A 20,444-nucleotide genomic window follows, 5' to 3' on the forward strand; every position below is an offset into this window, starting at 1 on the left:
CTGGATGATGAGCAGTTAATATTCATTAGCTGGGAACAGGGTCTACTGGGCTGGTGTTTTGGTGGCTTAACAGATGAAGTTTACAGGACCCCAGGGTCTCACTGACTAGAAACTGACCAATCATCTGAGCAGCTTGGACTAAGGCCTGCCTAAGAGCGGGCAGTGGCTGCACCGGCTCTGAGTGGGCACCTTCCCTGCCCAATCCTCCCTCAGCCAGATCCAGGCTCTGCTGTACAAACTACAGCCATTGCTCCTGAATCTACTTGCTGGTATTATTTCCACAGTACCTTCAATGGAGTGGTTAGTGGGGGTGCTATTTGTGTCCCTACCTTGTTGTTTGGCCAGATGCTGATTCTGATGTACCTGAACCACTGCTGCAGATGGCCAGCAGATTATCTTGATCGCAGATGATATTCTTGTGCATCCTGTGTTTGACTCCTTTATAATCTTCCTTTTCTTCTTGGTACCCGAGTCATGATCCTGGAAAACACGACAGAAACTGAGAGAACTATTGATATGTTGCTGGGAGAAGACCATGCAGAGGTGTCAATTCATTCCCAGGTCACACGTCTGTTCTCTTTGTTCACCAGCTTCCTAGGGGAGTCTAGGGGAGTCAAGTGAATCGAAGCTGGGCTGAGAAGAGGGTGTTGCAATGTGGTGTGCCCTTAAAATAGCCAGCAGCCTGACTGCACGGGGACATGACTTTATTTAGTGAGATAATACAGAAAGGGAGCACAGCACAGTGACCGACAGAGTGGGGGCTGGTGCCTGATGGTCTGGATTCAAATCATACCAGAAGCCACATGAACCTGGAAAGTTATGCAGACCCTCTGTCCTCAGTTCCTTGTTCTGTGATAATGGAAACGTTAATAGGGCCCACTTATTAGTATTACATGATGAAGCTTAATACAGCAAATCAGGTAGACCCTGATGAAAAATGATGGTTACTTCATAAGTTCTACCTAAGTGTGCAAATATTAAATGTCTGGAAGAATAAGCAAGAAATGTGGTAGTGCTGCCTCCAGAGAGGGGACCTGGATGCCACAGGGCAGGGGAGTGGGGAAGGTTATGGGTGTGATGCTTTAGAGCTTGTGAAGAATATCTGTCATCATCTCCTGTGATCCCCACATCAGCCCCGTGGGGAACTCATGGCAGGTGCTGTGAACCATATTTTATGGTACATGGCACGAAAATGTTGAGATTTTAAGTGACTTTCCCGGAGTCGCAAAGCTGATGACAGATGGATGTGGGACAGGAATGTAGTTGGTTCCCTGGGACAGAAATCCCTGAACCCCTGAATCCTCTAGATGGTGCTCTGGACCCCTGAGCCCAGGGCTCCCCTCCCTCCATGACCCCAATCCTCCTGCCTGCCCCATGGTTGCTCCAAGGACAGGAGGGGTCTGAGCCAACAGGAGGGCCCATGCCTGACCCGCTGCCTCCCTTACATGTTGATCCCTGACCCCACAGCTCTTAAATATCCCTGAAAGAAGGTCCCTTGAAGGATCAGGGGGTCCCATCTACGTCCCTCCTCCCTCAGCGTCTTCACACACTGGGTGAGCCTCCTGGTGGTCTGACCAGTGGTCGGCTTGTCTCCACGTGGCTCAGAGCCCTGGTCTCTCCAAGCCAGTTGCCCACATGGCACGTCTCTAACAAATTAGCTTGGTCTTCAACAACCAGCCCTGGATGCACAGGTAGTGCTGATTAATGAGGACAGTGGCCTGCTGGGCTGTGCTTGGTGGTTTAGTGGGTGAAGCTGGCGTGCCCCACTGTCGCCTGACTATTGATGTGAGCAACTGTCGGAGTAGCCTGGGCTACGGCCTGGCTGGGGAGGGGCCGTGGCTGCACTGGCTCTGAGGGCGCACCTTCCCTGCTCATCCTTCCTCATCAAAATCCAGCCCCTACAAACTCCTCATCCATCCCTAGACCCTGCAGTGGCACAGGAGAGAGGCCCATGCCCTTCTAGAGGGACCCCTCCATAGCCACAGCCTAGAGACCCCATCCCAGGACTGTCTCTGAGGATGACCCAGGCCCTCCTAATCTCTGTCACCAAATGTTCATTCCACTAACCCGATGGCATTGTCCCTTCTCTCCACGTTCCCAGGCAGCACCCAAACACCCAGTGATCCTGTCCACATCAACCACTGGAAATACCGCCACGAAACCCTAGTTTCCTTCCTTTCTGAAAACCTCTAGATTTAGACTGCTAATATTTGCTTTTGGATTTTGACATCGACATTCAGAAGTGTTTAGCCTGTAATTTCTCCTGTCCTGTAATATCTGCTGCGGGTACGACATCAGTATTCTCCTGGTCCGATGAAAGCAGTGTGGGTGTGTTCCCTCTGTATCTGTTCTCTGGAAGAGTGTGTAGGAGACGGGCATCGTTTCTGTCTTAAATGTTTGGTAGAAATCAGAGGAAGCCACCTGGCCCTGAAGTTTGTTTTGTGGGGAAATTTTTTTGGCATCTCTTTCTAATTGAAGTTTCCTTGGTGTATTGTACAGGGCACAGATCTTAAGCGTAGAGCTTTATGGTTTCTTGTAAATATAAACACATCTGCTACCAACACACAGTTCAATATACAGGATGTCCCCAGCACCCTGGCTGCCTCCTGTAGAAGGGGAGAAGAATAAGTGCTGACTTATTCGGTTATAAGAATGAAATCAGTTACTCCACGTATATTCCAAGTGCAGTGATTTACACACAAATAACTCAAAATGAGTGTGGCAGCACAATCAGAAAGTAGTGGAGGGTGCTGGAGGGCTGGGAGAATCCAGTCCCTTTGGGATTTCCGCTGTGGAGGTCGGGCCAGAGTAAGGAAGCTGAGAGGAGCTTCTCAGAAGCATCTGGGCTTTCACAGAGGGAAAAACTACTGCTCCCCAGAGTGGAGCGCCCACTGTAATTCACTGAGCCCTCCCTTTGCGGAGGGTGCTTTTCTGTACTTGTGTGTTATCTTACATAGAAATGTTTAAAAAAAAAAAACCGAGGAGGAGATCAATTTTGCTTGATGTAACAGCCTTTCACTGTTAAAAGTAAGACATGTATCTAAAATTTATGCTAAATCTGTACAGCTCCGACAGGAAGTAACCGGCACTCACTAGCTGACTCAGGAGCAGAGGGGGAGCAGAGAGGCGGCCCTCCTTCCTTGGACTCGTGTCTCATTTAAGCTGCCAGACACTGCACAAGCTCCATCCCCTCTGAGTCTCAGGCTGAGGCCTCCAGGTCACAGTCCTCACAGGTGTCAGACCAGAACCTGCCACACAAAGGCAGGGACTGGAGTCAGTGGGGAGGTGGGCTCCCTGGGGTCGGTGTGTGGGACCCAGGGGGGCTACTCAGACCCTGCAAGTGACTTTGGGCCCTGACATCCCCAGGGCTCACATCCCCAGGGCACTGGGGCCTCTTTGCTGCTCTTTGCCAAGTGTGTTCTGGTAGCAGAGAGACCTGTCCTACAGGGGCGATTTAACCTGGGCATTTGGCCGGGCGGTGTTCAAGTGACTGGTCCCCTGAACAGTGAAAGTGATGCAGAGGAAAGGGGAGGCTCTGGGGCTCCAGGGTGAAAAGTGTGGGTCCCTCCCACCTGGGCGCTGTGAGTGGGAGGTCTGATGACACAGGTGGGAGTAGTGACCCTGTCCCTCCAGCCCACACGCAACACGGCCCATCATGAGATCAGCATAGTGGAAGTGGGCAGAGAACCGCAATGTTCCCTTTTCCCCTAAGAATCATTTTTCTTTCTTTAACACCCCAGCCAAACTTGCCTGTGCTTTTTAATTTAAAAATATCCTGATGCTGTGGTCATAGAATCATAAATTCTATAGCTTTGCTGTATCCCAACATGAAAAGTTTGTAGAAGACACTGCTTTTCAGCGTGTAATAAAACCAGATGTATTTGTTATCTAATTTTAAGGTCATAATTAACTTGGAATCCTGGCCCTTTAACTCATCCTAAATTAGCATTGCTTTGAATTGCCTTCATTTTGTGTGTGTGTGTTGTATTCAATTTTAACACATCTATGGAAAATCTATAGAACCTCAGGTTGAGAAATGGTGCCATGAGGTGACCCAGGCCCTTCAGTGGGGCTCCACAGAGGCTGAGGGGTCCCCAGGGGGTGGGCAAATCCCAGCCAGGTGTGGATCCTGCAGTGTCCCCTACCGGATGCCAGGGCTACCGCGTGCCCACAGGGATGCAGCAGCGCTGGGCCAGGTGAGCTGTCTGCTTGCGTGAGAAGAAGCCCCGGTGCCTCTGTCCTCCTCACCCTTTCCCCAGGACGCCTGAACTGGGGGGTACCAGGGCCACTCCAGATATCTCACCACACTTGGTGATTAACTGGGGATGTTGCCTGCTGACCTCGGCGGGTTGGGAGGGCAAGGCTGGGTCCTGCAGAGGGAGATGTTGAACCTCACCAGGGACACTCTTTACAAAGAACACAATGTGAACAACACCTCCAGGAGTGATGTATGTGGTGACCCCACAGATGCCTTCGGCCCCCCATCTAAACATAAGAGCCTGGCATATTCAGGGCTTCTATGGAACGGGGACCGTTTCCTGGCGAGATGCACTCAGGTCATCCTCCAGTTGCCTGCGCAGATTACCACCATTCTCTTCTCTCCACCTTTTTGTTCACATGCAGTGGTGAGCACCTCTGTGCTCTCCTCTGGCTTTTGGGTTTTCCTGAAGCACCAAAAAAAAAAAAAAAAAAAAAAAAGTCAGGGATGGCAAGGGAAGCACATACACTTATTTGCCTTCTGCTCTTCCTCCTACCCTCTCCAGGCTCACATTTCCTCTTCTTGTTCTTCCTCATCCTTTTACTTCATCCCTTCTCTTGAATCCAGGATGAGAGAATTTTTTTTTAATTGGATGAGTCAGTCTTCTTTTACTTAATTTATTTTTAACGACCTTATTGGAATATATTTGCTTTACAATGGTGTGTTAGTTTCTGCTATATAACAAAGTGAATCAGCTATACATATACATACATCCCCATAACCCCTCCCTATTTTGTCTCCCTCCCACCCTCCCTATCCCACCCATCCAGGTGGTCACAAAGCACCAAGCTGATCTCCCTGTGCTAAGCGGCTGCTTCCCACTAGCTATCTATTTTATGTTTGGTAGTGTATATATGTCCATGCCACTCTCTCACTTTGTCACAGCTTAACCCTCCTCCTCCCCATATCCTCAAACCCATACCGTTTTTATGCTAAGTTATATTCTACATGTAGCCAGAAAAATGTTAAAAAGATTTTTAAAGAACTGCACATCTATTTTTGAAGCTGATTTGCCTGTTCAAGGCTTGCTAGCACTTTATCCATCTCAGTGCTATTTCACTTAGTAAACAAATGCAGTTGCCATAATTGCTGCATATGTGTCTGTGTTCCCTTCTAGGCTATATGTTTTTGAAGTTAGAAACTATATTTATATCACAGCCCCTATGTATAGCACAATATCCATTGCTAATTCAGATTGTGCTTTAAGATATAAGAGAAAATTTAACCCGTTTATTATAGTCATAAACATCTAGCAAACCAACCAGAAAATAAAAACTAATTTTCAATGGGTTGGCCAAGAACAAAAAAGAGAGGAATACCTAGTGCAAAATCATATCTCTAATAACTACTGTTGGATTTAGAGCACACACATGCTAAACTTATTTTAAAATATCTTCTCATCAAAGATTTGAGGTTGGACCTGAAAAAATTATATCAGATGTGAAAATAATTATGTGGTCTGACCAGCGTGGATCACACAAAGTAAGTGTATACTGTGTATAAAGTAGATAAACTACGAGGTCCTGCTGTATAGCACAGGCAACTATATTTAATACCTTGTAATAACCTATAAAGGAAACGGATCTGAAAAAGAAATATATATATCTGAATCTCTTGGCGGTACACCTGAAACACAACATTGTCAATCAACTATACTTCAAGTAAAACAAAACAAAACAAAACAAAGTAAGTGTAAAGGGAAGTATAGTTTTATAAATTCACCTCTGATATCCAATGGACCAACTGAAAGAAAATGGAAAGTACAACTTTCTAGGAGACAGGACATGGCCAGCAAACAAGGCCATTACCCTCGGTAACGGTCATACCTGCCAAAAGATATACAGACTAGCCTGCATTCATGAATACATAGGAATTCTTCATTTATCTGGCATTGTTAGGCAATGAGGTATTGTATGTTAGGAGAAGTTTTTTTAACTGACAAATTGAAGAGGAGTTATTTTAACCTTCACTCGGGAATTTTTTTCTAAAATTAAGAAATGTATCCACAAGTGCATCTAATGTTTCCGTGATAACTCGGGGTCATCAGTTCAATCAACGTTTGCATGAATAATGCAAATGGAAACAAGACAGGCATGCTTACTGAAACTGAAAATGACATGGCACTGGCTGGAATAACTGATGAGAGAGCAAGAAAAAAGCAAAAATGAAAACAAACCGTGATCAAGAAACAATCAGTCAAGTTCTGACTTTCTGTACTTAGTTTCAAAACGAGATACCACAAATCCTAGCGAGAGACTCCAGCATCATTAGCTGTCTTTCTCCTTTGTTTCCACCTTCCTTTCCTTTTCCTTCTATCCTAGACTGTTACAGGCAGTGCTTATAGCTGCTTGCAAGACAAATTCTAATACTTGCTTTCTCTCACACAAACTTCACAATATGTCCATGTGATAAATAGTATGGAATTAAAGACAGTTCATCACAGGGACATCTCCTATGAAAATAAAATTAGAAACTAGCTTCTAAACATGCAGAGAGAAGGGCGTGGTGTCAGGCACTAATTCCCTTGGGAATTCCTGTCCATTTCTAATAGACGTTCTTCTTTACCAAGATCCCTTTTTATTGGTGTCCTGTTCCAGACTGCTCCACTCCACCCATCCTCATCCTGTAAAATACATTCACACTCTTTTGTGACCCTAGTTATTTTCCCATTAAATAATCAATCATAGAACTGTCGGAATTAAATACAGAGTGAAATTAAAATACTGGAGTCACTTGGAGGGTTTAAGCAGCTCCACCAGAAAATACTGGGCATGGATTTAAAAGAGGCTGCGTGGGACTTGCTCTTGTCCAAGTTCTTTCTCAAGAAGTATCTGAAATAAGCCTAAATTCAGAGTTAATCAGTCTGGCCTGCTTTCTCAGGTGGACTGGAATTCATTGCTCTTTCCCCTCAACTCCCTGATGTCAGTGGCACTTTCCGGAGGGGAGGTGGACTTCTCTGCCTACTGCAGAAGCTCAGTTCCCCCAGGAACCACTCCCCATCTGAATCCCACACTGGAGGCCAGATGCCAGCCTTCCCAGAACATTCGTGATCTCCTTTCGGTTTTTGACCTGCTCAGATTGAGTCCCTGTAGACTCTTTCTCAGCTTGAAACCTGATATTCAACCCCTTCCCTGACCTTGATGGTTACCTGCCTACTTTAGGCCTCAGGTGCTTTAGCTATAAATCGATATATTTGCCCTTAATTCTAAAGTCTTCTTTCTAAAGCTCTACAATGTGTGGCTCCTTGAAAATGTTTCTCTTTGCTGGTTTTAATTTTGTAGAGAATTAAAACCACAGCTACTCTAAAAGACAGTAAGTTGCATTCGATAAGGAAAGTGTGCTTCTGTAGTTAGATTAACAGGGATGGAAGACGACTTAGTATGTTTTAAGATACTCATGATCCGTTCTCGTGAGAGTCGGGGGAAGAAGGGGAAGAGAGTTAATAAAATACCAAACGATTGTGACAAATTAAGTTCACCAAGATGTAGCTGATTAGTTACTACTTGAATAAGCCACACATATCCAATCCAAGTTGTCCTTTATTTTTCTAAGTAGGATCCCAGTGAACTGAGTCCCATGTTCAGTAACTCCACCTTCAGTGGCTTAGTCTTTAAAAACTGTTATGTTGCTGGAAGAAGAAATATTGCCCATCAGTCCTAATTGATGTTTAGCTATCACGCACATTTGAAATAAATTTATTACTTTGCCTGATCTCAGTGTAATACATTCCAAAGCGGCAAAGAGCACATGAAAAGTTATGGAGTCTCCATCTTCTACACTGAAGTGTGCAATAAATTACATATTATTTGGCCGTGAAATTCACAAGCCATAGAAACCACGCCATTAGCAATGTATACAGTGGTAAAGAGCAGGTAATGAGAATGATATAAAACCAAACAGACTGTGTATGTTGGCACTGCTGCCAATAAAACAATCATTAAATGCATTCATATGCATCTACGCTAGGTAAGCTCTTTAGGGCAATTGCTATGAGTTCTACATACCTGTCAGGATATTATATATAGCCCACTTTCTATGGCCTTTATTCAAAGACGCTGAGAAAGGGTTACTCTGGGTAAATTCAGACCTTTTCTCAATATAGAATTTGGTCAACATGCATTCTGAACAGCAAAATTTCACAGTGCTTTCAATTTTCCTACACTAATTGCCACCTCAGCAAATGCAGGATTAAGTATAATGGATTATAAGAAGTTAGAAAGGAAAGATGGAAGAAAAGAAGGAAGGTAGAAAAAAGGTGGGTATGGAGTACTTCAACATTTATGTAGAGTGGACCTAAAACTAAATTGAGGTTTCCCTGAACTATTAGCATACGCTATAGAAACTTAAATGAAAAAATAAAAAAAACCAGCAAGGGAAACTCAAAGATTCTTTGTTTTTTCACTTTACTGCATATACACGTCCATCTTAAACAATCTATATGCTTATATCCAATAAGAGAGCATTGTTTTGCAAGGCTATTTGGGTTCTATCAGCATGTAGAGGTCAGACAACTCAACTTTAGCAGAGTTAGCCTTCAGGTGAATAATTGCTTCTTTCAGGTTGTGAGCATTTGATTTTTCCAGAAATGTTTCCCAAAAAATGAAAACTAAAAGAGTCCTACGACAGCGTCCTTTAGAAGTTTTATAGTATCAAGGCTTTTGGAGGAAGAGTATCCTTGTTGATTACCAACACAATGATTCCAAGCAGGTCAATTTATGCTGAGAATATTATATAACAGAACCCACTTCACCTCCATTATACTGACAATGATCTTCCTTACTTCAACCTTGTGGTTTTTAGTAAAGTTGAAAATACGGAGCCAAGAACAGACAGTGACAATGCCAGAGACTCAGATGTACCTATAGGTGCCTTCAGACAACATCAGCCACCCAGGCTAAAGTCCTGGTTTAAAACATCCCAACATGAATGAATCTCAAAAACCATATGCTGAGCAAGTGAAGCCAGATCAGAAGGGCACCGACTGTATTATTCAACTTACATGAAATTCTAAACTGGGCAAAAGTCATCTCTAAAGATAAAAAACAGATCCGTGGTTGCCTTGGGGTGGGAGATGGGGATACTTTTGCAAAAGCCTAGGAGGAAACTTTCTAGGGTTTTAGGATTGTTATCTATCTTTATGGGGGTGGTAGTTAAACAAATGTATACATTAATTAAAAGTCACTGAACCGTTGACTAAAAATGTCTGCATTTTATTGTATGTAAATGATACCTTAATAAGGTTGATTACAAAATGAACCAAAACCAAAACAAAACTGAAGAAAAACCTCTCAAGACCTCAAAGAAAATATACTGTTTTCTTCCAGGGTACCAGATTGGAAATGAGGCATTGGTCTGTTCTACCCTCAGATTATCTCTAGGATTATCTAGTCTATTTTAAAGCACTAGAGTCCCCTATCAGGAAAACTCACCCCATGTTTAATTACTTTGATTTCTTCTCTGCCTCTTCTCCCAACACAGTGAAGTCATTCACGGAAGAAAAGCCAGCTTTTGCCAAATTTTCTTCATCATATATTCTTTCCAAATCTATTATTTATGTAATAAAATTTTGCTACACTTTGTAAAAATCTAGCTTTTTGAGGCTTACAAATCTTAACAGTTAACCTATTGCCTCCACTGGAATTTGGAAAAAAATTATTTTGAAAAGGAATAGCTGAGACTTGACATTTTTTGTGTGTGTGATTTTCTCTTCACCTAAGAGAGAAGTGAGTAGGAATGAGAAACACATACATAAAGAAAAATAAATTTATCTTGCTGCCTTTGCATGGTTATAATTTATAGGAGGCCCTTTTCAACAATAATCTATTATCAGAATCAACAAAATATAATCTCCATGAAGGCCAGGCCAGGATATTTGTCTCTTTTTCAGCAGATTGCAATACAAACCACATTCATGGATATGCTCCTTGATGATCTTTGTAATACTGTAACAGTTGACCATTTCCTCATGCCTCTTCCCCTTAACTTCAACCTGGTTTTTCACCAATGACCTCACATTTCCTTCTCTATCACTTGGTTGTGGGCCTCTTTTCCAACTCCAACTCGCATTTCACTCTGGCACCAAAGGAAGACTCACACCTTCCTGCTTTTTAATGATACCTCAAGGTCATTACCATATTGTGATCACCCTGAAGAATAGCCAGACAATTGTTATTTCAGAGCCATCTGACAGTTTGTAGCTCTAAAAATTAACTAAGAACCGCATTTGTCAAAAATATCCTAGTTTAAGATTTTGGTAATACAGCAACAGTAATTCCGAAGTCATTTATGACAATCAGTGTGGGAAGCACCCTCCTTCAGGAAGACCCTTTGCCATACAATACTCTTTCCCTGTCTGGTAATAAGGAAGCACGGCCGTGGAAAGTAACCTTTTGTGGAAAGAAATACTTGGCTTTGAGAAGGCTTGAAGTTCATACATTTTTCTTGAATTAGATTCCCCATTAATTACTTTATCCACAAAGAGGTAATTATCAGAGTTATGTAAGCAATTAAGGAGATGCTACTCCACATTCTTTCAGCTTGTTGACCTTTCTCACTTTATTTCATGTGGCTATCTGAAACATCAGTGATTTACATGCCTTTTTTTTTTGACAGATTTCTGTGTGTGTGTGTGTCCCCATGATGAAAACATCATTAAAGTAAAATATCAGGAATACATTCTTAAGAAGCAGTCGACTTAAAGTCCTAGAAAAAATGAAAGCACTAATATTCATGGACAACTCTACACTCTGAAAGTTACTCCAAATTTTGTTGACCTCTCTTTTGTCTAGGAGTTTTTCAAATTTTCTACCATGATCATTTGTTAGTTTTATAATTACATAATAAAGGCATTACATCATATAATCTTTTGTTATCCATTGCAGTTTTAAAACTATTCCTTTCCTTGTCCTCAGCAGATATGTCATAGATTATTAGTACATAAGCAAAGACTTTCAACGTAACAGTACTTTATAGTGAGAAGAACTATACTGAGCTATTTCTATCCTAAGACAATGCACTAGGAAAGCACTAGGAATTCTTAAACACTAGGAATACAGAGACAATCAAGGGGCAAGTTCCTTGCCTTCGAGTATACAGGATCATTATAGCAAATGCTTAAATAGCATTTAGTAAGTAACTCACCACAGCAGTCTTATTATCCTCCATTTTAATAGGTGAGCAGAGGAAGCCACAGGGAATTCATAGGGTAAAGCCAGAATTTGAACCTAGGTAGACTAGTACACTCTCCACGGCTTTAACTACTACGTTAAAAAAATATATATATATAAGTTATATATATATATAAAACTCCAAGTATTCCAAAGTTACAAAACACTTATCTACCAAAACTCAAAAAGGAGCACACAAACTTGCATAGAAAATAAACATGTGGGTTTCCCTTGTGGCGCAGTGGTTGAGAGTCTGCCTGCCGATGCAGGGGACACGGGTTCGTGCCCCAGTCCGGGAAGATCCCACATGCCGCGGAGTGGCTAGGCCCGTGAGCCATGGCCGCTGAGCCTGCGCGTCCGGAGCCTGTGCTCCTCAACGGGAGAGGCCGCAACAGTGAGAGGCCCGCGTACCGCAAAGAAGAAAATAAACATGTAAAAGTTCATAAATAAACCACAATATAACCTGCTCCACATAATATACTGACTGCAGTGTCCTGGGCCTCTCCCATCCTTAGGTAGCTGGAAATTACAACAAAATAATACTTTTCACCTTTGGAAGCCACACCATCTCTCATACCAAGCAACCAATTACTTCCTTAGAGAGAACAGGAAATTAACCTGAATATCATAAAAAATATATATATAGCATTAGTGATGTAGAATGTTTGTTTAAAGACAATAACTTCAATAGCAGAGGGAACTTTACCATTGCAGGCTTCAGATAACCTCTATATTTCTCAGATTTCATGCTAAATCATAAAATGCCATATTGTGTCTGAAGCTATTTTTTCAATAGTCCATTTTCTTAAATGGACGAGCAAAGCCGTAAATACTGAGGAACATTTTGGCTCCCAAATCCTAAAGCCATTCTGATTATGCCTGGGTGATCATGGGGACGTCATCGGAACTACCAGAGGACTGGCTGAAATACCAGTGTTCTGGCCAGCTTACAAATTAAAAATTATACAGAATCCAATTTTATTTTTTTGTTAAGTAATTCCTATGAGGCTTTTGAGATGTCACTGTAAAGTCCTTTCATGTGTAATCTTTATCCATTAGATAGGGAACAATGCCAATCCCCATCATAAATACTGTCACAACCTGACACTGAAAATCCATTGCAGGGCATAGGACCTGCAAATAGGAGGTGAATCACACACATCCACTCATTCAGACAATCCACAAATATTCATTTTTAAGTCTACTATATGCCAATAATGTACCGGCCTCTCAGATGCTAAACCATGCTAAATGCTGAAACAGACATACTCAGTTCGGGCCCTCCTGGAACTTATTACCTACAGAAGTGCCTTCGTTGTAAATGGTCAGGTCTCAGCCAATGCTATTATCATCAGCAGGTGACCAAATGATACAGCTTGCTTCCCTTCCGAGGTACAAAACAGTTCTTACACCTGAATGGGATGCAAAGAATAATCTGACTTCTGTTCACCAGGGCATGAATTGAACTGTCCTTGCAGAAGAGATAACAGATGGTGTGAACCCCACATCCTAGAAACGGGCCAGGCACACGACAAGTGTTCAGCTTTTCAAAAACAAATGAACAATCACTTCCTCTCCTAGATCTTTACACCCTTCCTCTGTTGGCTACTTTCTCTCAGCTTATAAACATCCTCAAATATACTCACTTAAAAAAACTCTCAGACCTATGATCCTTTGGATATTCTTGTGGTTAACCTAAGTCTCTACCATGCCTTCAAACACCTGTCCTCCCAAAAGCCCACATCTGTACCTTGGGCCCAGACCTGTCTACCAGGCCCCTCTAAAGCACTGAAGATGAAGGAAGATCCTCTCACCACCCCCAATCCCTTTCTACTGTGCTCTGTATCTCTCAAAAAGATGCAGCTGTAAACTGTCACCCACGCTTGCTGCCCTCCCTTTTCTAACTGGTCACCAGGCCTCACCCATTCTCTCTCAGATCTGCAAAACCCGGTCCCACCTTTTATAACTTAAGTGGGACCCTTAGATTACAATTCACCCTGCACCCAATCAACTGCCTTCCACATGGAGGTCCAAGTGAGTCTCTAAACCAGAATTCCATTTCACTGTTCTTTGGTGTTTCCTGCAGCCTTCAGGATAAACATCCAAACATCTGACAGGACAAACAAGGCGCCTTTTTGTTGGGCCCCACTAAGTTTTCAGTATTAACTCTCATTTCTTTCCCAAACCCTGAGTTCCAGCCCTGTACATTAGTTTTGCCATATTTTCTTACATTTCTCAAACTTCAACACACACTGCTTTCTCCTGCCACCCCAGGAGCTTCTACATATCCTTAGAGAGGACAGCCCTTCCTCCAAGAATCCTACCCTGAACTTTCCCTTCCAAGTTTCTGTGCTCTGCAAAGGGGAAAGATGGCGGGGAGGGATACATTAGGAGTTTGGCATTAACATATACACACGACTATATATAAAATCATCAACAAGGACCTACTGCATAGCACAGGGACCTCTACTCCATATCCTGTAACAAACTGTACGGGAAAAGAATCTGAAAAGGAATGGATATATGTATAACTGAATCACTTTACTGTACACCTGAAAGTAACACAATATTGTAAATCAACTATCCTCCAATATAGAATAAAAATTAAATCAAAGAAAAAAGAGATTCTGTGCTCTGTAGCAGCAGAACTCACTTCTTCCAGAGCACTGACTCCTGTGCTTGTGTTTACTTGCTGCCCAGTAGAATGGAAGATTACCTAGGGCAGAAGCATCGTCTCCAGCAGCCCTTGGTTCTGACAATTCATTCAAGTGCCAGGATACTTTACACACATAACCTGCTTAATTAATTCTAAGAACCCACAGAAAGAGTGGTTTTTAATGTCATTTCACAAGTGTGGGGATTGTAGTGCAAAAGAAACCTGTCCGGGCCACAGAGAGCATAAGCCCTGGAATTCAAACCCTAAGCTGCCTTGACACCGGTGCTCTTTCCACTATATATGATACAACTATTGAAAAAAATTTTTTTTTTCCTGAGCCCTGTTTGAATGGAAAGGAAATGAAGCTGGGATATATCCATTTCCTAATCGCTTTGGTGTGTACCAGGCAAAGTCATTCAACAGACCAGGTAACATCTGTGCAACAATTAACGATGCTCCAAACTGTGCTAAGTGTTCTACTTTGTAGAGTCTAGAAGCATTAACACAGTGCATCCTTGTAACCGCCACGGAGGCTGGGTCCTGTGAAGCCCATGCTACAGATGAGAACACTGAGACCTTGAAGCCTTAAGGCACTCGGCCGGGGTCACCGAGCTGGCAGGAGTCCTAGGCCGCACGCCCCGTCCAGTGCACGTACACCCGGTCACTGGGCACCGGTTCCAGTGCCCACCCTCCACCGTTAACCATTTAAAACCCCGCTTCTCACCGCCCACACGAGGGCCCCTGGAAGCGGGAAGTACAAACCTGTCTCGACAAGCCGTGGCTGGAAGAAGCTCTGGATACAGATCAGGGGCAGAGGGTGCTCAGGAGCGGCGCCCAGTCTACCCGCGGAGGCAGAAGGCGTTAAGTCCAGCAGGCCCTCCCTCAGGGAAGCCCGCACGGAGGGCAGAGGCACCGAGTCCTGCAGCGCGCACAGGTCCTCAGAGCGCGAGAAGGAGTCGGCCGCGCTGTCCGGGCGCAGCTTCACCGAGTGTTCACGGCCTGAGCGCGGCCTCGGGGACGCTGGCTGCAGACAGGATGCCCACACCCGCCTGGGGGCCCCGGCTCGCCTCCCGGCCCCTCGGGCGCCCACCGCCCGGCGGCTGCGGCCCGAAGACACAGGGCCACGGGCCCAAGCTAGGCCGGGCCCTCCATGCCGCGCTCCGGAGCCCACGCGCGGCCTGGTGTTGGCGCGGGCATCAACGCCCTCCCGAGCCGCGCGGTTGCGGTTTAAGCCTCCCGGCGGGCCCGTGGGGGCGGGGCTCGAGGACTTCTGCGAGCTCGCCGTGCGTCCGCACGCAGACCCGCCTCTCCTGACGACGCGGCCTGAGGAGCGGTGTCGGCAGCTTCGAGACTAGGGGAGCGTGAAAGGTAGGAGGTGTGGAGAATTTGGGGTTTCCAAAAAGCGTTTGCTGACTGATCCAAACAAAAGTGAGACATGGTTGTATCAGCACATTTTAAAAGTAGTTAAACTCCCGCTAAGTGTCTGTGCTCGCCCCGCCCAGAAGAGAGCGTGAACTCCGTGAGGGACACAGGAAAGGCTGAGTGAACGTCTGCCTGTGGTCCCTTACCTGGTGCACGGGTGTGTGAATTTCTGCGGAGAGCTCTTAATTTCTGTCGTTTCTGCTGGCTTGACACGGTGGTTGGCAAACGGTGACGTGTTCCGTGCATTCAGGACATGATCGTGGTTCCTAATAATCACTTTTTTTGTACTGACACCTCCACAGAGAATTTACTACTGAATATCCACTTTGCAGAAGAGAAAGTGAGGCGTAGGAAGTGAAGTGACTGAGTAAGAGGAAGGACTCAGACAATTGGTGTTAGTAAATTAACCCTGCAAGGAGGCCGTTAGCCTGCGGTGGCTCTAGCGATGCGGTCGCCCACTTAAACCAACCCAAATCTAAGCCTGTCAGCGCCTCAGGGTGACGAACACCGCTGAGGACACCCAGTCACAAACCACCAACTAGGCGTTAAAGCCATAGCAAATCACTCGTTTCCTTGCTTTGCTTCTGCCCTTTTAAAATAAACATCTCTGCAGCTCCTGTGGCTGGAGTGCTCCTCACCTCTTCCGCTTTGTGGTGCGTGAATTGAATCTATTTTTGCGCACATAAAGTGTTAAAATTTTAAATATGCCTCAGTTTGTCTTCTAGGATTGGCCGTAGAAGTTGGATTTGTGTCCAGTTTCTAGAGCAATGGTCGTCCTCTGGTCAGGCCTTAGGCGTTACGTGTACAATGTTCCTCTTCTACCACCACCTTCTGGATGCCTCCACCCACTACCAGCTCCCACTCATCAGTTCCCCTAGATGTGGTCAGCAATGGCTTTTACATGCAGCGTGCTCACATTATAACACCGCAGACACTCCTCCGTCCTCCAGCCAGTGTGTGAAGTGAAACATTACCATTCCTGTTGAAGAGTCTCTGGTGTGACCACTTTCCCAAGCACAGCAATTCCCCAGCTGACCCTGGGTAACCACTCTTCTGAACTTGGTCTCCATCAGTGGCATGGATGTCTTTCTATGTAGGCTACATGTTTAAGTATTCTTAAACTGCATATCGTATTTTATTTTGTTTTCTCTTGTTACTTGCTTTATTTAGCGTTATCTTTGCAAGGTTCATCCATGCTGACACGTAAAGATCTGTCTAGTTCATGTACTTTCCTCGCTACGTAGGATTCCCATGTAGGGAAATCCAATAATTTATATGTGCATTTTCCTGTTGATGGACATTTAAATTGTTTCGAATTTTAAGTAAGATTTCTTTTTTAAAAAAATTTTATATCTTTTTTAAAGGTTACTTTACATTTACAGTTATTACCAAATATTGGCTATATTCCCTGTGTTCTACAATACATCCTTGAGCCTGTCGTACACCCAGTAGTTTACATCTCTCACTTCCCCACCCCTGTATTGCCCCCTCCTCCCCCTCCGCACTGGCAACCATTAGTTTGTTCTCTATATCGGTGACTCTCCTTCTTTTTTGTTATATTCGTTCAATTGTTGTATGTTTTAGATTCCATTTATAGGTGATATCCTACAGTGTTTCAGAGTTCAAAAGACTCTCACGACAGAAGCCAAAAGGTAAGAGCCATTTTACATTGACAAAAAGCATTTTAACTATGTAGAAGCAGAAAATGAAAAGAATAAACTTTGCATTACATTTAATAAAAGCTTAGGGAGATCTCTGTGGTATATTAGTGAACTTATTTGTGGAAATTTAGCCACGTACATTGTGTTGGAGAGGCACCAAGAGTTCAAGAACTCTCACAATTTGAGTACACAATTGCCTTACTTGTAGGCATGGTGGCAGCCATTTACATAACAATGATTTGGAGGATGTTGTGTTAGTCAGTTCTTGCTGTGATAATGCTTTGGAACAAATCGACCCAAAACTCAGTTCCATAAACAAGAATTTATTTTTCTTGGACCTATTGGCTAGCTGCAGTGGCCCTCTTTTAGACCTCTAGATGGCTGGTTTTGCTCCGTGTTTTGGGTCAGTTTGAGGTCTGTAACACACATCTTCCTCTGGAGCCCAACTGTGAGGCCGCAGCTCCCAGGCCCTGTCTTCTCACAAAGTTCACTGAAACATAAGAGGTGAGCCCAACTGCACAAGCCCATTTAAGGCCTCTGCTGCTCATTGAAGGCCATCATGTCTGCTCACACTTCATTGGCCAAAACATGTCACAGATCTAAGCTGTATTTAGAATATGTGTATTTGTTTAAAGTTGGGTGCCCTCACAGAAGAATATTGCATTTTGGACAGTGTTACCTTAGCATTTTCATTGGCATTTGCAAACGTGATAAACGCCGTGTGCACTTTTTCACCTTTGAGAACTTTCTGAAATTGTGGGACCATTTCTATTGGAAAAGAGGAAGGTACACTTTAGAACTCAACTCTAGTTACGGCATTGTTGGGAGAAGAATTACTGAGATAAGGTCAATACAAGTGAAAGATTTGGGATCACATATTCATCATTAACATTAGCATTCTACAGAACATTCCTGGAGAATTGTGATGCTTGCTTTATGTGATTTCTATCATAAATCATTAGAATTTGACCAAGACACTTCAGTGAAACATACATCATACAGCACATCGCATTTTAGTTTTTCCTACCACTCCACAACTTATCATCAATACTTCACCATAACTCAGAAACAGAAACAGAAACTGAGTGAGTTCATTGTTAGCAGACGGGCTTCACAAGCAATACTAGTGGAAGTTCTTCAAATGATAGCAGACAGTAACTCAAGCCATACAAACAAAACAAAGAATGCTGACTAGAGCAGTTGTGGAGAGAATTATAAAAGATACTGTAATTTCAAATTTCTTCTCCTTTCTTCTCTTAACTAATTTAAAAAGTAAGTGTCTAAACAATATGACTATATTTGGATTGTTCTCTATATAACATAAAAAAATCATATATTTGATGATATGGCACAACGAAGGCAGTGAGAACAAAGCTGTGTTAGAATAAAAATGACAGTAGATCATAAGCTGAATCCGCAGGAAGAAAGGAAGAGAACCAGAAATGGTAAATAGATTAACCGGACAAACTCAAAAATATTTATTTGCTCAACTTTCTTCTCTAAGCTCTTTGAAAAAATAAGCTTGTGAGAAGTAATTATTATAATAATATGTTGTTAAGTATGTAACATATATAAATGTAATAAAAACAAAAAAGAGGGGAAGGCATACAGCTCTATAAAAGTACAGTTTCTGTTTCTATCTGGAATGAACCTAGTAAAAATCTGAAGAGATTCTGAGATGTATTACATAAGCCCTAGTGCAGCCATTACTCAAACAATGTGGTTAAAAATCATTAAAGGAATTACATGTTACGGTAGAAAATATCTACTTACTATAAAAGGAAACTGGAGGAACAATAACAAAAAAGCAAAAACATGAGGCATGTAGAAAACCAAAGGTAAAATGATAGACATAAATAAATCCTACCATATCAATAATAAAAACTAAATGTAAATGAATTAAACAGTATAATCAAAAGGCATATATTGTCGAACTGGGTATTAAAAAATGTTTTCTATAGGAGACACTCCTTGGATTCAAAAGTCTAATGTGTACAAAGTAAAAGGATGAAAAAATATACATCATGCAAATAGCAACCGTAAGCATTGCTGAAGTGGCTATACTAATACCAGAAAAAATAGACTTTAAAACAAACAAAAAAGTTACTAGATATGAAAAGGGACATTTTATGATAAAGAAAGGGAAGATACAAAAATCTTTACCCTATTTGCCCTGAATAAGGTAAAACCAAAATACACGAAGAAGAAAATACCAAAATCCATGAAGAATTGAAGGAAAAAATAGATAATTGCACAACATTGGGTAGAGGCTTCAGTACTCCACAGTCAATAATGGATAGAACAGTTAGGCAGAAGATCAACAACGATATAGAAGACTTGGACAAGACTATGAATTAACAAGACCTAATAAATGTTTACAGAACACTCAACCAAAGAGTAAAATACTCATCCTGCTCAACCACATGTGAAACGTTTCCAGCATAGATGACATGCTAGGCTGTAAGAGAAGAGATTGAAACCCACATACATTGCTGGTGGGAATGTAAAATGGTGCGGCCATTTTACAAAACAGCTTGAGAGTTCCTGCAAGTGTTAAACATAGAGTTACCCTATGACCCAGCAGTTCCAGTACTAAATATATACCTAAGAGAAATAAAAACTTATGTCTGCACAAAAGCTTGTACGTGAATGTTCATAGAAGCATATTTCTAAAAACAAAAGGTGGAAATAATTCAAATGACAACTGGATAAATGAATAAACAAAATGTGGAATATCCATACAATAGAATAGCATTCAGCTATAGAAAGGAACGATCTACTGATCCATGTTACAACATAGATGAACCATGAAAGCATTATGTAAAGTAAAAGCAGCCACTCACAAAAGATCACATATTGTACGGTCCCATTTATATGAAATGCCCAGAATAGCAAATCTGTAGAGACAGGAAGTAGATGAGTGGTTGCCTAGGGCTGAGAGGGTTGAGGAGATTGAAAAAAGCTTGTTAATGTGTAATGGGTTTTTTGTGGGGGGACAGAAATCTAAAATTGGATTGTTGTGATGCTTACCCAAGTCTTTTAGTGGTTACACTCAGAACCACTGAATTGTATACATTAAAGTGTTGAAATTATGGTATTTAAATAACATCCCAATAAAGCTGTTAAAATTATGACAATTTTATATTTATAAATTTGAAAATTCATCGAAAATGACAAATTCTTTAAAAATGCAAGCTAACAAGACTAACCCAAGAAAGAAAACATATCTCAAAAACCTATATCTACTGCAAAAGTTGTTTGTATAATTAAGTACCTTTACA

General features: G+C 42.6%; 1 protein-coding gene across 1 annotated transcript in view; it reads right to left on the bottom strand.

Annotated features, from left to right (window-relative positions):
* Positions 1 to 3,675: 3,675 nt before the first annotated feature.
* Positions 3,676 to 20,444, bottom strand: part of LOC307181422 (uncharacterized protein) — a gene marked incomplete at its 5' end in the record, with an annotated part of 33,289 nt that continues 16,520 nt past the window's right edge. The window contains 2 exons of the mRNA XM_079946625.1: positions 3,676 to 4,664; positions 14,843 to 15,431. Of these exons, the coding sequence (XP_079802751.1) occupies positions 4,582 to 4,664; positions 14,843 to 15,431 (672 nt within the window). The 3' untranslated portion in view covers positions 3,676 to 4,581. The remainder of the gene's footprint in view (positions 4,665 to 14,842; positions 15,432 to 20,444) is intronic.

The sequence above is a fragment of the Stenella coeruleoalba genome (genome assembly GCF_951394435.1).
Source record: "Stenella coeruleoalba genome assembly, contig: scaffold_433, whole genome shotgun sequence".
NCBI classification, from domain to species: domain Eukaryota; kingdom Metazoa; phylum Chordata; class Mammalia; order Artiodactyla; family Delphinidae; genus Stenella; species Stenella coeruleoalba.